The 15,074-nt window shown below is 48.4% G+C and overlaps 1 protein-coding gene across 6 annotated transcripts in view; it reads right to left on the reverse strand.

Moving 5' to 3' along the window:
- CRACD (capping protein inhibiting regulator of actin dynamics) overlaps positions 1-15,074 on the reverse strand; it is a 926,069-nt gene that overhangs the window by 26,820 nt on the left and 884,175 nt on the right. For all 6 annotated transcript variants that reach the window (XM_086962616.1, XM_086962617.1, XM_086962618.1 and 3 more), the window contains one exon: positions 7,655-7,814. In XM_086962616.1, the coding sequence (XP_086818742.1) occupies positions 7,655-7,814 (160 nt within the window). The remainder of the gene's footprint in view (positions 1-7,654; positions 7,815-15,074) is intronic.

Genomic DNA, 15,074 nt, shown 5'->3' on the forward strand with positions numbered 1-15,074 from the left:
AATAAAAGTAAACTTGAAACAATTAAAAAAAAAATTCCTAAATACCAGGGATATAATTTGCTGTAGAACTACAAGGGTGCTAAAGTCTTTGCCAATTGGTTCACAATTAAAGAGGCAGTTTTAGGGAAAAGAACAGTGGCACTTGATCCTAGTTTGCAAGCTTCAATGCACTGTTGTAAAACCATCATCTAGTAGTTCAAATAGGGACAAAAAGTGGGGGGACATCTGCAAAGAAGTGCAGCTTCCTACAAATATGACTTTTCTTGTTTTTACATTTGAAATGTAAATTTCTCTAATGATTGAAATTCATATTTTCTCACAATAGAACGTTTCGGCTACTACTGAAATCAACCCTTTTGTCGCACAAAGCGCAATGTTGATAGTGCAGCCCCATTGTAATGTAAAGTTACTTACCTGTAAACTGTGGTTCTCCAGTATTGGAGTCTTTCATTGATTCACATGCTTGAATAATTCCCAGTCGTCGAAGTGGGAGTCCCAGAGTACATAAAATAGTAGTAAGAAACATATACATAAAAAAAAAATATATATATATATATATATATCCATCACACAAGGTTTGCCTGGAATGAGGGACCCCACTTTTTTCTCGGCCCCCGCTTGACAAATCCCCCCCAAACTTTCAGGGAAGGACCGGGGCGCCGCGAGGCAAATTTAAGGAAATGTTCAGGCAGATTCCTCAACCGCGCCAAAGTTATTCACAATAGAATGTTGAGATTTTGTATTGAAAATAATGCTAACTATAACTACCTACTGGCGACCGCCAGTAGGTAATATATATATATATATATCTACTCCCTCCAAAACACCATCGCTGTGCACTCTCAGGTGGGTGCTTCTGCTCCTCAAATGCGGGGGTGCTCCTGCATAGCAATTTAAGCTATATATATATATATATATATATATATATATATATATATATATATATATATATATATATATATATATTCATTAGCAACATGCCGTAAGCATTAGGGAATCACATCTCAGATGTCATTTCCGTGCTGCCCTGGAAGAAGGGGTCCTTACCCTGAAACGCGTCGGCAATCTTTAAACGAGTGGAGCGAAACAGGAATGCTGAAGAGAAGCCCAGAGGGCAGGAAACTGTCGAGTGATTCCCTAATGCTTAGGGCATTTTGCTAATGAATATATATATATATATATATATATATATATATATATATATATATATATATATATATATATATATATACACACAAGTATAAATAACAAATAATATACATATTTAAAAGTAAAAATGTTGAAGTACCATAGAACAGCATTGGCCCATCGAAAGCATTGAGGGAGAGCTCACTTTAGTAACATATCCATGTCATTATAATGGTCCACATTCCAGCCAATCAGGCTGTAGCACCCTCTAGAACCTTCTCCTCAGAAGCTCAAGCCATCAGATTTTCGTAGCACAAGAGTGACCAAAGAGTGCATGAGGAGAAGAGAGCCTCTGAGGGGAGGAAGGGTGGGTTGCATGTGAATCTATGAAAGACACCAATACTGGCGAACCACAGTTTACAGGTAAGTAACTTTTGTTCTTCTCCAGTATTAGGGGTGTCTTTCATAGATTCACATGCTTGAATATGAATAGAAAGCAGTAAGCCATAATAATAATAATAATCATAAAAGGCAATAATGAAAAGTGCAAACATATAAAGACATATTGGTAACATTGCAATATTTGCACAAGAAAACCTTTTATGACAGGAGGCGGGAAGCAACAGAGGCTCACCTTTATTTGAAGAGATTTCGTAGCACCGCCTGACCCACAGCAGTGTCCGCAGCGTTAGCTGTCTCCAGACAGTAGTGCCTTGTGAACGTGTGCCTGCTGGACCACGTTGCCGCCCTGCAGATCTTATGTAGAGGCACTCCAGCAAACAGGGCAGTAGAGGATGCTACTACTCTTGTCGAGTGAACTCGCACCGGAGCAGAAAGAGGCGTGCCAGCCCGTTGATGGCAGAAGGAAATGGGCAGAAAATCCAGCGAGTGATGGTCTGCTTGGTGACTGGATGTCCTTTGCGCATCCACCTATAGGCCACAAAAAGTTAGTCTGACTTTCGAAATACAGCAGTGCGCTGGATATAGAACTTAAGGCATTGCTTCAGGTCTAGCCAATGAAGAGTACGCTCAGCGGGAGACTGCGGGTTAGGAAAGAAAGTCTTGAGTATTACAGGTTCATTAAGGTGGAAGTCTGATGGAACCTTTGGTATAAACGTAGGGTTTGTACGTAGTACGACTGCGTCCTTTGAAAACTGTAGAAAAGGTGGCTGAATGGTAAAAGTTTGTATGTCACTCACTCGCCGGGAGGACGTAAGTGCGAGTAGGAGGGAAACCTTCCAAGTAAGGAATTTCAAATCCACTAAGTGGATTGGTTCAATTGGAGGCTTGAGAAGCTGAGCCAAGACGAGATTCAGGCGCCTTGAAGGTGGAGGATGTCGGATAGGTGGAAACATCCGGAACAGACCTTTAAAGAACTGTCGAATGAACCGAGAGGAGTATAGAGATGTGGAACCATCATGTCGAAAACGGGAAAGCGCAGCCAGGAAGACCTTCAGAGTGGAATGAGAAAGGCCCGACTTAGCCAAAAGGAGGAAGAAAGGTAAGATTTGCTCAGGGGTAGCGAGCATAGGATCAATGTTTTCTGAGTGGCACCAAATACAAAAGCGTTTCCATTTTAATTTATAAGTTTTGATGGTAGAAGGAGCCCGTGCATGAGCGGGGACCTCCCTACAGTCAGGTGCAATAGTTAGATGGGCAAACTCAAGGTGCTCAGGTTCCAAGCGGTAAGCTGGAGAGATGCTGGGTCTGGATGGCAGATCTGTCTGTGGTTCATGGGGAGACGGTGAGGCAGGGGGCGAAGAGGGATCGGTTCGCATTGAGAGAGGAGAAGGAGGTCCGTGAACCATGGTCGGCGCAGCCACCTGGGCGCAATTAGCAGGATCTGACATGGTTGTGCTCTGATACTGTGCAGGAGGCGAGGCAGAAGAGGGATCGGTGGAAAACCGTATGCAATTTTTTTTCGATCAGTTGCTCGAAAATGCATTCCCGCTTGATCCGTTGTGGGGATGCCAACTTGCGTAGTGTAGGCATTTGCGATTGAGTGGATTTGCAAATAGGCAGGCCCCACAGGTGAAAAACATACTCCAGAGTTGGTTGGTGGAGTTCGCACTCTTGGTTGCCTGTGGCAGATCTGCTGAGAGAGTCCGCAAGGGCGTTGGAGATGCCCGGTACGTGAACTGCAGTGAATTGGACTCAGTGTTTTATTGCCCACTCCCAGATCTGCTGTGCCTGTTTGGAGAGCAGTAGTGATTTCGTACCTCCCTGTTTGTTGAGGTAGTGCATACTGGTGTTCGTACGCACTAACAGTGACTCACCTTCCACGAGTAGATGGAAGGACTTTAGAGCGAGAAAAATGGCCAAGAGCTCTAGGCGATTGATGTGCCTCCTGCGTTGGATCGCAGTCCATTTGCCATTGATGGACAGTCCTTGGAGGTGTGCGCCCCAACCTTCTAAGGAAGCGTCCGTGGTAAGGGTAAGTGTGGGGGCTGTCTCTTGAAACAAGCACCCTGTTGCGACGTTGGGAGGGTGAGCCCACCAATCCAATGCTCCCTGTATGTGAGGCGTCCGTGAGACCTTGTCGTTGAACATTCCCGATACTTGTCGCCATTGCTTGTCCAATTCTTCCTGGATTACTCTCATGTTTAACCTGCAGTTGGGGATCAACGGAATGCAGGATAAGGTCATGCCCAGAAAGGATTTCAATGTTCGGACTGAAACAGACCTTTTTGTGCGAAGAAGAGCCACCATGTTGGAGATGCGTGCTTGGCGTTCTGTTGAAACAAACACCCTTGCTAGGTTTGTTTCTATTAATGCTCCCAGAAAGACTCTTTTTTGTGCTGGAAGTATTTGCGATTTTTCGTGGTTGATTGAAAGACCCAGGTTTTGAAGACTGACAGGCAAGTCTGAGTGTGTTGCTTTGCTGCGAGAAAGGTTGGGGCCTTTATCAGGCAATCATCTAAATAGGCTTATATTTGTATGCCTTGCAGGCGTAGATAAGCCGCTACCGGAGCCATGATCTTCGTGAAGACCCTTGGAGCGGAACAAAGGCCAAAAGGTAAAACTTTGAGTTGAAAATGCTTTGTTCCTACTTTGAAGCAGAGGTACCTTCTGTGTCTCTGATTGATTGGCACATAAAAATAGGCATCTTGGAGGTCGATTGTGGAGAGGAACTCGTTGGAGTTTAGGAACTGTAAGATTGCCGTCAATTTGAGCATTCAAAAAGTCTGAGACTTGATGTACTTGCTGAGGGCCCTGAGGTCTAATATTGGGTGCCACTCTCCTGATTTCTTTCTGATAAGAAAAAAATCGGAAATAAAAACCTGTCCCCTGTTGTGATCGAGGAACCACTTCGACTTCCCCTTTTTGAATCATGACTGCAACTTGCGCAAACAGTTCCTTCAAGTGTGCAGGAGGGGGACCTGTGGGAGGGCGGGTGGGAGGAAACGATAAATTCTAGAGCGTGGCCTCTTGAAATTACATCCAAGACCCAACGATCCGTTGTTATTTTTGACCAATTGTAAAAGTGTTGGGAGATTCGACCTCCAATCTTCGCAGTAGGATGTGACTTGGTTTTGAAAAAGTAATTGCTTTTTAGAGGAATTACCACCCCTGTCGATGGATTTTCTCCTATACTATTTTGAATCAGTTTGTCTTGCTTAATTCTGGTTGGAGTAACGCTGTCTGTTGTCACCATAGGAGCGGCATTGAATGGAAGAGCCACGAAAAGTGGATTATGCGCCCTGGCCACGTGCTCCACGAAAGGGCCACTTCCGATATTGGAGAGATCCTAAGGCACGAGCGGTGTCTGTATCCTTTTTGATGGAGTCCAAGGCATCGTCCACATGCTGTCCGAAAAGGAATTCCCCCATCAAAGAGCATGTCAAGTATCTTTTCTTGCACCTCAGGTCGAAAGGACGTGGCTTTAAGCCAGCCCTGCCTCCTTAAGACTGCGGCGCCTGCCAGTTGTCTAAATCCTGTAGAGGAAATATCAATTGCGCAATCGATAATTTCTGTCGAAATTTTTTCACCCTCTTGTAGGATTTTTAGTGCTTCCGCCCTGGAGGATTCCGGAATTAGGTCAACGAAGGCGGAGATCTCCGACCATATTTGTCGGTTGTATCGCCCGAGGATGGCTAGCGAATTTGCCGCCCTTACTGTAGTCGCAGCAATGGTGGAGAACTTCTTGCCGATGGTATCTAGGCATCGACCTTCCTGGTCAGGCGAGGATGTTAAAGGAGAAGCCGGATTACGCGATCTCTTTTGAGCAGCATGCGTAATCACAGAGTCTGGCTTTGGCTGGGAAACAAGGCAGGCAAGTGAATTTTCAGGCGCCTTGTACTTTTTGTCTATTCGTGGGAGTATGGCCGGAACTGAATTAGGTTGTTGCATGAGTTTGAGTCCTTCCTGCCAGATGAAGTCTATAATAGGAATGGCATGTACTTGTTTTAGAGGTTGGTCTTTAAAATCATAGAGGAAACAATCCTCTTGTCTGGTGGTCAAAGACAAGTGAAAGCGCTTCGCCGCCCGTACCATTAAAAGGTGAAATCCTCCTATAGCCACTGGAGGAGATGCCAGAGGGGAATCAGGAGAAGGGGATGGAGTCTGAGCTTGGTAATTGTCCCAATCTGTTAGAAGAGTGTCAACATCCTGGTCCATATTATCATCATCATCAGCAGCATCTTGAGGAACTGGTGACTGTTCCGGTGCAACCGGAACTGACGCCGGTATTGGAAAAGACTGCGAAGAGGGTGGAAAACGAAGATTATAGTCTTCCAGCATATGTTGAAGGTTTGTAATCAATGACATTGGTAATGGAGCCAGAGGAACCCCTTGATCATCATTATTATTGACATCTGCAATGGAGATATGCTACTCTCGATGGTCATCACCATAGTCTTGGCATTTTATATGCAACTCTGATGGGATACTTGCAGCACGAAAGTTGTCATCTGCATACAAATCATCAGAGGAATCCTCACCTGCTGATGCAAATAGTTGAGCAGGCGGACCTGTGGGATGTTGTAAAGGGCTCAAAACCAGTGGTGAGGGAAGTTTTTTCCTTGAGTCACCAGTCGTAGCTGTTCACCGAGGCCATCGTCGACGACGAAACTGGCGTCAACGAAGAGGTTGCTGGCGTCGACGAGGCCTTCAGCGTCGACGAAGCCACCCTCAATGGCAAGACTATCGTGGACGAGACTGCCGTCGATGAGGTACCCGCCGACGAAGAAGTTAGCCTCGACGACACTGGACGCGTCGACGAATCCTTCGTCAACGAGTGACGTTTTGGGGGAGCTGTTGACGAGCCGGATTTCTTTGCGGTCGACGAGATTTTAATAGTCGACGAGATAGGCTGGACCTCCAGGACCACCGCCAACGAGGTAGATGATGTCGTCGTTGACAGAGTGCTGGTCGTCGTCGATGTAGGGATGACGTCGACGGATCTCGTTGACGGTCCCGTTGACGGGCTGGCACCTGTTTTAGAGGACGAGGGCACAGCGGGGGTCTGCGACGCCAGAGAACTAGGTCCCGCAGGTGTAGAGGCTGGCAGCCCCCGTGGGGAGACTGGATTTTGAGTGACCACAAGCTTCTTCTTTTTTAGAAAAGAAGGAATATCAGTCTCAGACCCACGTTTCAGAGAGGTCTTAGAATGGTGGGAAGACACACACTCTATGTCACTGGGTTGTCTGAAGTCTTCAACTTCTGTATCCACAGAAGGAGACGGGCCTCTCTATTTTTTAAAGTCTTAGAAGAAAAAGTTCTGCAAATCTTGCAACTCCTCACCTCATGGTCCGGATATAAGCAATAAATGCATTTTTTATGAGGGTCTCATAGAAAAGGCGAGGTTTTCCACAGGCAGAACACGGTCTGAACAAAGACTTTTTTGAAGAAGACATATTCTGGAAGTTCTGTATTTTTGAAGAAGAAGAAACTGAGCCGAGCTCAGGGAGACTCCCTTCACACGACGTGCGGTAGAAAATCTGAGGGTTTGAGCTTCTGAGGAGAAGTGCTACAGCCTGATTGGCTGGAATGTGGACCATTATAATGACATGGATATGTTACTAAAGTGAGCTCTCCCTCAATGCTTTCTGTGGGCCAATGCTGTTCTATGGTACTTCAAAAATTTTACTTTTAAATATGTATATTATTTGTTATTTATACTTGTATATATATATATATATATCTTTTTTTTAATGTATATATATTTCTTAGTACAATTTTATGTACCGTGGGACTCCCACTTCGACGATAGGGAATTATTCAAGCATGGGAATCTATGAAAGACACCCCTAATACTGGAGAAATAATCACTATTTCTTATGCACATATGTTTATAGAACCTAGGTTTGAGCATTCCAAGATAAATCATTTATTTGTTAAGTATGTCCTGTCTTCCCACACAGTTGGCTTCCAAGTTACATTGCTAAGCCTGAAATTTGCCATCAAACTATAGATTTACTTTTGAATTCTTTTTTTTTTTCCAACCCAGCAAACTTTGAGTCATATCTTTCTTTGAATTATCCTTCAATGTTCATAATAAAATTGTGTTCTTGCCCAATTGATTTACCTGTCACTGAGGTGGGAAGTGTGTTGGACTTCTTAAACTGTTCCCGGCTCCGCACTCTGGAGACGACAGTTGCAACATTCTGGTCATCTAGAACTGTTGGTTTGTGCTGTGTGCTTGTATCGTTGGACCTGCTGTCACTCTGATTGCTGACTCCAATCGGCTAGAGGGGCGAGAAAATACAAAGAAATAGTTTTAGACAAACTCCTTGCACTCCACGAAAATAGAATGATAGATCATCAACTTCGAATGACAAAGCTAGTGTGTATAGGCATGAGCATTGGCACACAGGTAGAGGGTAGACTATGGAATCACTTAGTTTATATAGCATTATGGGGTTAAACCCTTGTAGTCATTCTTACTATGTCCAGATCTAAGATACCAACCTGACTTGATAGCTTAGATCTTGAAATCAAGAACCCTACTCGACCAAAGAGAAAAACCAACTCTGATCCTCCGCGACCTCTCAGAAGCCTTCAACACCGTATCCCACCACAGGCTAATTGAAAGACTCCACCACATCGGCAACCAAGGGGATGCGCTCAGATGGATCACCTCCTTCCTCACCGGAAGAACCCAGAGGATCCCCACCTATGTCCTTTCACCTCCAAAACCAAGGAGATCACCTGCAGTGTCCTCCAGGGTTTATCCTTCAGCCCCACGCTCTTCAACGCAGATATGACCCCACTGGACAACATCCTCAAATCCCATGGTCTCAACATAATTTCCTGCACAGATGACAGCCAACTCATCCTCTCACTCACCGCTGACTCATCACCACTAGAACCAGCTTCCACAGATGGATGACAAGTGTCACCGACTGGATGAAGAACAACTGCCTGCAGCTAAATACAGACAAGATGGAAGTACTGATCTTCGGCAACAGCAGCAACACATGGAACGACTCCTAACGGCCTTCAGACCAGGGCCCTGCATCCACTCCCTCCAACCATGACAAAAACCTCTGAAGCATCATTAACAAGCTCACCAAGAAATCACAGTCTCCTCCACCTACCTTCTCACTCTGCGTATACTACGTAAGATCTTCAAGTGGCTACCCTTACACACGAGACACACTGTGACATAGGCCCTCATCACTAGCCGACTGGACTATATACCTTTATGCAGGTATCACTGCACATCTCCTACAGAGTCTTCCAACCTTACAGAATGCCGCAGCCAGACTAATCCTCAGCATTCCACAACTAATGCACATCACACCCCACCTCAGGCAACTCTACTGGCTTACCATACAGAAGAGAAGCCAATTCAAGTTGCTGACCCACGCATACAAGGCTCTACACAACCAAGGACCTGCCTACATACATTAACCATGGCCCGAACTTTCACAAACTATTGAGAGGAACATGCCTGCCTCCCTCTCACTTGTCCATACTCCCCGCACCTACTGAAGCAGAAGTTGGGGATGCTCCTTCTCCCACATTGCAGTAAAGAGCAGGAACAGCCTCCTCCAGCAACTCCGGACCATCACCTCACTTTCAGAATTCCGAATGGCAGTCAAGACCTGGTCGTTTGAATATGCCTCTGATATGCCTAGATACCCTATCGGGGGATTAGCCGCACTTCATAAATCCTGATTGATTGATTGATTTGATGTCCTTTGTTGGACTTGACCCTTTTGGCAGGTTCACCCAGAAACTTTTTGCATTTGCCTAGCCTGTTTCTGTAACCTGGTGTTGGTGATTTTAGGCCTCTGCGCACTTTTTCATTGTGGTCCAGTGTAAAGTGTGTGAGCTCTCTGTGTATATGTGGTGAGAGTGGCCTGCCCTCCCATAGGAATGCATGGGGAATATGTGTGACCATGGTAGTTCCTGATGTGTGGGGAGTGCAGGGTCGAGTTTGGTATGTGCGAACTCGTGTGATTAAATGCTGTGCGTGGATTTATTGTGTCTAGTGTGGAAGTGCCACTTCTAGAAGTTGGCATATATGTGCAGTGAATGTGAATTGACTGTCTGGCTTGTGATTGGCTGGAGCTGGCTGGTATGCCTGGCTCCAGGAGTCAGGATGGGTCTGCCCTGGTGGTGAATGGAGAGATCTGCATGTTGATGGGAGGGAGGAGTGCACCTGGGACCTGAATAGGGCTAGTCCTTCCCAATACAATGCTGGCTCCACCCCCTGTGGTGTGTCTGATGTCCCTGACCCATCCTGTGAATGGGCAGAGGGGCTGAGCAAAACAAAGTGCTCAAGAACCAGTTGCGTCTGGTACGCCCCTTGCCTGCCCCTTGCCTGCCTCTTTGGAAACAAAGGAAATGGTGTATAAAAGAGGGGCTGTGACCCCATGAAAATGTTCTTGTTCCTGACTTGAATCTACCAGGGGCATGCTGCTGCTGGGGCCCAGGGGAAGGCGTGTCTCCCTGGGCCCGGCCCAGCCCCTGCTGGAGGACTTTTCTTTGCTGGGAGCGGTTTTCCTCCACCTTTATTCCTCCAGGACTTGCCGGACCTTGTTGATTGCTGTTAATTTTGCCAGGATCTTCAGCAGCCTCCATGCTGCTTATTTGAGGGCTGGGCGCGCTTTTATTTAATTTCCCTAAAGAAGGGAGAGCCTGGGGGCTGAGCAGCCTGACTCTGCAGCCCTTATCGAGGGAAGACCCCTCCTCTTTTGTGGGCTTGTTCCACCCCGCTTCTTTAATTATTTATATTGCGGGTGCCCACCCCGATTATGGCTGCTTATTTGTTCATTTTATCGGGTGCCCACCCTGCGATGTATTGCTGACCCAGAGGGAGCCTACCCCTCATTTGTCCCCCGAGATCGAGTCGCCGTCTGCGGCCCGCCTGGTTGTGGGTGGGGCCGCCGGACAGAAGGGTTAGTGACGCCGCATGGTGTTGAGGAGGGGCTCCCATGTGGAAGAGAGAGCCCCGCGGTAGAGCCAGGCGTAGAGAAAGGAGAAGCAGCCGAGTAATGGCCTCCCGTGGCCAGGGGCTCCCGTGAGTTGGGGAGAGCCCCGGGGCCGCCAGCAGGAAGCTGTACAGTAGTCTGGAGCCACGAGTGCTCCCTGCTTTGAGTCCCGGTCCCGAGGTGGGGGACTGGGTGAAGAAGGGCGCCACCTCTGGAAGAACGTCCCCCGCTCCAACAAGTGAGTGGGGATGGCAAGAGGCATTCCCGGTACCTTTCGCCAGAGCAGCCCCAAGTTGCAGAGGGCTGCTCCACCGCCTTGCCCAAGTGTTTACTCGGGGTCCGAGGGGCCCATGCTTTATTGTTTAGGGGGGGTGGTGTCAGGGCACGTTGTCGGTGCCCCCCCCGTGCCAACACCGCTGTTGTTTCGCCCCAGTTATGTCCCGAGCCCAAGGGCTCCAACGATGGGGGTACCAATTATCCTAAGAGCCCAGTATGGCTCCCACCGTGGGCACATTCTGTTCAGAGAGCCCCGTGAAGGGCCCGAAGTGCTCATGTCTTCCCCAGTGGGATGCCTCAGTGTTTAAGGGCAAGTTCTTTCTTGATTGGGCCATCAGTATTGCAAGAGCCCGTGGTGGCTCCAGCCTGTTTATTTAAGAGCCTTGAGGGCTCCAATGTGCGCAGCGTTTATTTCCAGAGCCTAGATGGCTCCAGCATTTGACGCAGTCTTTGTTCATAAGGGCCAGTGAGGGCCCATGTCGCAGTTTTGATTTCACAACTGCCCAGCAAATAGTGGGCAGCTGCACCGTTTAGGCATTAATTTCAGGGGACATGTGCCCTGTGGACTCAGGAGTGGGACACACTCCTTTGTCCCTACCTTGGCCTTTCATAGCTGCGCAGCACTTAGTGCCAGATGCAGAGTTTAGGCCCTGTTCTTGTTCTCAGCTGCCCAGCAAGTAGTGGGCAGCTGCAACGTTTAGGTTTGCGCAGATGGCGCAACCCTGACTGGCGCTGCATTGGCAGCGCGCCCTGACATTCTGGACACAGGGCATTTGAGCCCCTTCTTGAGATAGCCAGTTGGCCAGGGGGCTAGTATGTGGATAGGACGCAAGGCCCTAATGTGATTTATCTGCTATTGTGATTTATGTGCTAATGCTTTGGGTGTTAGGAAATGTATTGTGTATAGTATGTTTTATGCACCTTGTGGTTGATACCTCTAGATATGGTTTAGGCTTATGAGGTTGTTTTACCTATTTAGGTTTGTGTTAGTGAGATTATACTTCACTGTGATTTACTCCCCTATTGTGAGTTATACTTAGGAGGTAGGGTCTAATGTGCTTAGACTATTGAGAGATTCCATAATGTGTTTCTGCTGGGGAGGTTGGCGCAGGATGTAATTTGCGCCTGATGTGATTGTGCATAATGTAGTTTATGTTACAGGTTGAGGTGGAGTACAGCGATTACCAGTGGCTACTGGTTGTAGGTTTATGATCTATTTTTACTTGTACCAATTTCTGCTAAGTGTTGATGCTGATAGTGGCCCATGTGGCCCTGTCCTGTGTAAATAATCCCTTGTGAATATTGCTCGTGCCAGTTGGCACAGTGTATATTGTGTGATTACTATCTGATGTGTTTTGAGAATACAAAAGTTATTTTTATATAACCCTGTGCGGGGTTCCTTTTGTAGTGTGCCTGGGGTGTTGTTGCTGTGTGCGTGCACAAATTCTTTACACACTGCCTCCGGGATAAGCCTGACTGCTCGTGCCAAGCTAACAAGGGGGTAAGCAGGGGTTATAATTGGCGTGTAACTCCCTTGCCCTGAATAGAATGGTGGTTTCTGCCTGGCTTTGGCGCAAGCCTTAGCCAACCAGAAATCCCAGTTCTAACATTGGTTGTCAGCGGTGATGATTAGGACTTGTGTTTGCGCAGTACCACAGCGACAACTGGCTACATTACAAAACTCTGCATTTTAGATAGTCACATGTTGGGGATTATGGTTTATGATTTTGTGTTCTCCTCAAGAGTGTAATTTTTAAATGGTGTTTCCTGCGCTTTATGGTTATTGGCAGAAGAGAGAAAATGACAGGGCGGGACACCAGTGGGTGGGGAGGTTCCCATAGATAGGGAGTCCCTTGCTGGGTCCAGTGCCCAATCCCTGTTCCTGTCCCCTGAGGTGTGGGTAGATAGGAGAGAGGGGTGTGGGGGAGAAATGGCTAGCTCAGGAGGGTGGTTATCCCTGAGTGTAGTGTGTGTGTCTGGATTCCTCAGTATGCTAGGATCCAGTGGTGGCAGCTAAAATGTGTCCAGTGCGTGAAGTCCCATTCCCAGTTCCCAGAGTATGGTGCCTGGTGATCAGTAAGAGGGGTACAGGTTGAGAGTCAGAGGCAGTGAGGAACTGTCTCACCAGTCTGGAGGGGAGTGTGTGGATGAGTGGTGTGTTGCCCTGGAGGAGTAGGTGTGAGTTCTTTGTTTGATAAGAAGCTTGCACAGGAGGTGTACCTCTGGTGTTGTGCGGTAGGTCCTGCAGAGGCCCTGGAGGAGTAGGTTTGAGTTCTTTGTTTGACAAGAAGTTGCATGGGAGGTGTACCTCTGGTGTGCTCGAGGTCCTGCAAAGGCACTGGACGAGTGAGTGTGAGTTTTTTTGTTTGATAAGAACGTTGCACAGAAGGTGGACCTCTGGCGGTGTGCTAGAGGCCTTGCAGAGGCATTGGGGAGTGTTTCCAACAGGATTGACGTGTGTATCTTCTGGTCCTGTGTGGAAGAAGAGGTTCATGTGTAGCCCAGCTGGGTCCCAGTAGAATGGGAAGGGTTGTAGGGGACCACGTCCTGTCTCTGAGGAGAAGGAGTGGGAGGGACTGCGTGTCTCCATGTGTCTGAAACTCTGTCTCAGGGCCTGGAGGGTTCCCTAAGGGAGCGCCAGGTCGGGGCCTAGGCTGTACTTACAGGTCATTTGAGGAGGATCTTCCTGTGTCTAGAGGACAGGGAGTTTCTGTAACCAGAACTCCGGCGGACCTGGTGTTGGGCAGTACCGCTCCTAAGTGGAGGGTGCAGAAGTCCTGGTTGAGGGGTGATAGGGGGCAAAACTCCCCAGTGGAGAAGCCAGTGGGTCAGGGGCCAGCCAGAAGGGCTGAGCCATCCGTGAGTGACCATGGTGACGCCACTTCTGTTCTGAGTGACAGGCAGACTGTCGCACAACACATTAGTGATGTGTCACCCTCAAGGGGGGCATGCGTGCTCCCCGTGAAGTCCTGATTCGCTGGGCATTCCCCGAGGAGGGGAAGGCCAGGTTCGGCTTGTAGCTTGACATGGAAGGCAGGGATCTGTAAGCAGTGTCCTGGCCGGGTTGCCTTCTAGAGGAACCCCTGTGTTTCCCAGAAGGGGTGGTTCAGGCCTCGCCGGGATCTTTAGGGTCCCTGGCTGACTATGGTGGTACTATCCTGAGAGCAGGTGCAGCCCATCTTAAAGGAAAGGGGCCCTGCTCTACAGTGGGAGGGTGCAGAACTCTGGAAGGGGCGCAGAGGGACGGAGTCCTCGTCTCTGACCCTGGTGCATACGGTAAATGTAGAATCCAGGCAGTAGACCAGTGATGGAGAGCAGTCCTGAACTGGTGGGAGAGTTGTGTTCTGGAGGATGCTTCCCTGGGAGGTTGCGGAACCCCAGAAGTAGAGGTAGGGTGGGTCATTCTTGCCCATGACCTCTGGTCAGCCTGATGGTGCGGACCCTAGGTTGAAGGATCAGTGGTAGTTGTAGCTACACTGAGAAGGAGAGTGAACAATGGCTATTGTGTGCCAGGGGCTACTGCCCCCCTACTCTGTGGATTGGCCAGGACCTGTGACATCTGGATGGCCTTGGGCCTGGTCCTGGCCGTGGACAACTAGAGAGTACCAGTGGGGTATCCTAGTTGGGCCAGAGAGTTCTTGTTTGGAGGAAACCATGTGGGTTCAGCATGGCGTAGGACCGGAGGGTATCCCTGCTTTGCGGGTACGCGTCCGTGTTCTATCGCCCAAAGCAGGGAAGCCCATCAAGGGAGTGATTGGTCTACCCTGCGTTTTGACTGGAAGGGGGTTGTGTTGGACTTGGCCCTTTTGGCAGGTTCACCCCAAACCTTTTGCCTAGCCTGTTTCTGTAACCTGGTGTTGGTGATTTTAGGCCTCTGCGCACTTTTTCACTGTGGTCCAGTGTAAAGTGCGTGCGCTCTCTGTGTATGTGTGGTGAGAGTGGCCTGCCCTCCCATAGGAATGCATGAGGAATATGTGTGACCATGGTAGTTCCTGATGTGTGGGGAGTGCAGGGTCGAGTTTGGTATGTGCGAACTCGTGTGATTGAATGCTGCGCGATGATGTGCGCAGATTTATTGTGTCTAGTGTGGAAGTGCCACTTCTAGAAGTTGGCATGTCTGTGCAGTGAATGTGAATTGACGGTCTGGCTTGTGATTGGCTGGAGCTGGCTGGTGGGCCTGGCTTCAGGAGTTAGGATGGGTCTGCCCCGGTGGTGAATGGAGAGTGCGCCTGGGACCTGAATAGGGCTAGACCTTCCCTCCACAACGCTGGCTCCACCCCCTGTGGTGTG

The sequence above is a fragment of the Lissotriton vulgaris genome, chromosome 3_1, assembly GCF_964263255.1.
Source record: "Lissotriton vulgaris chromosome 3_1, aLisVul1.2, whole genome shotgun sequence".
Lineage (NCBI taxonomy): Eukaryota > Metazoa > Chordata > Amphibia > Caudata > Salamandridae > Lissotriton > Lissotriton vulgaris.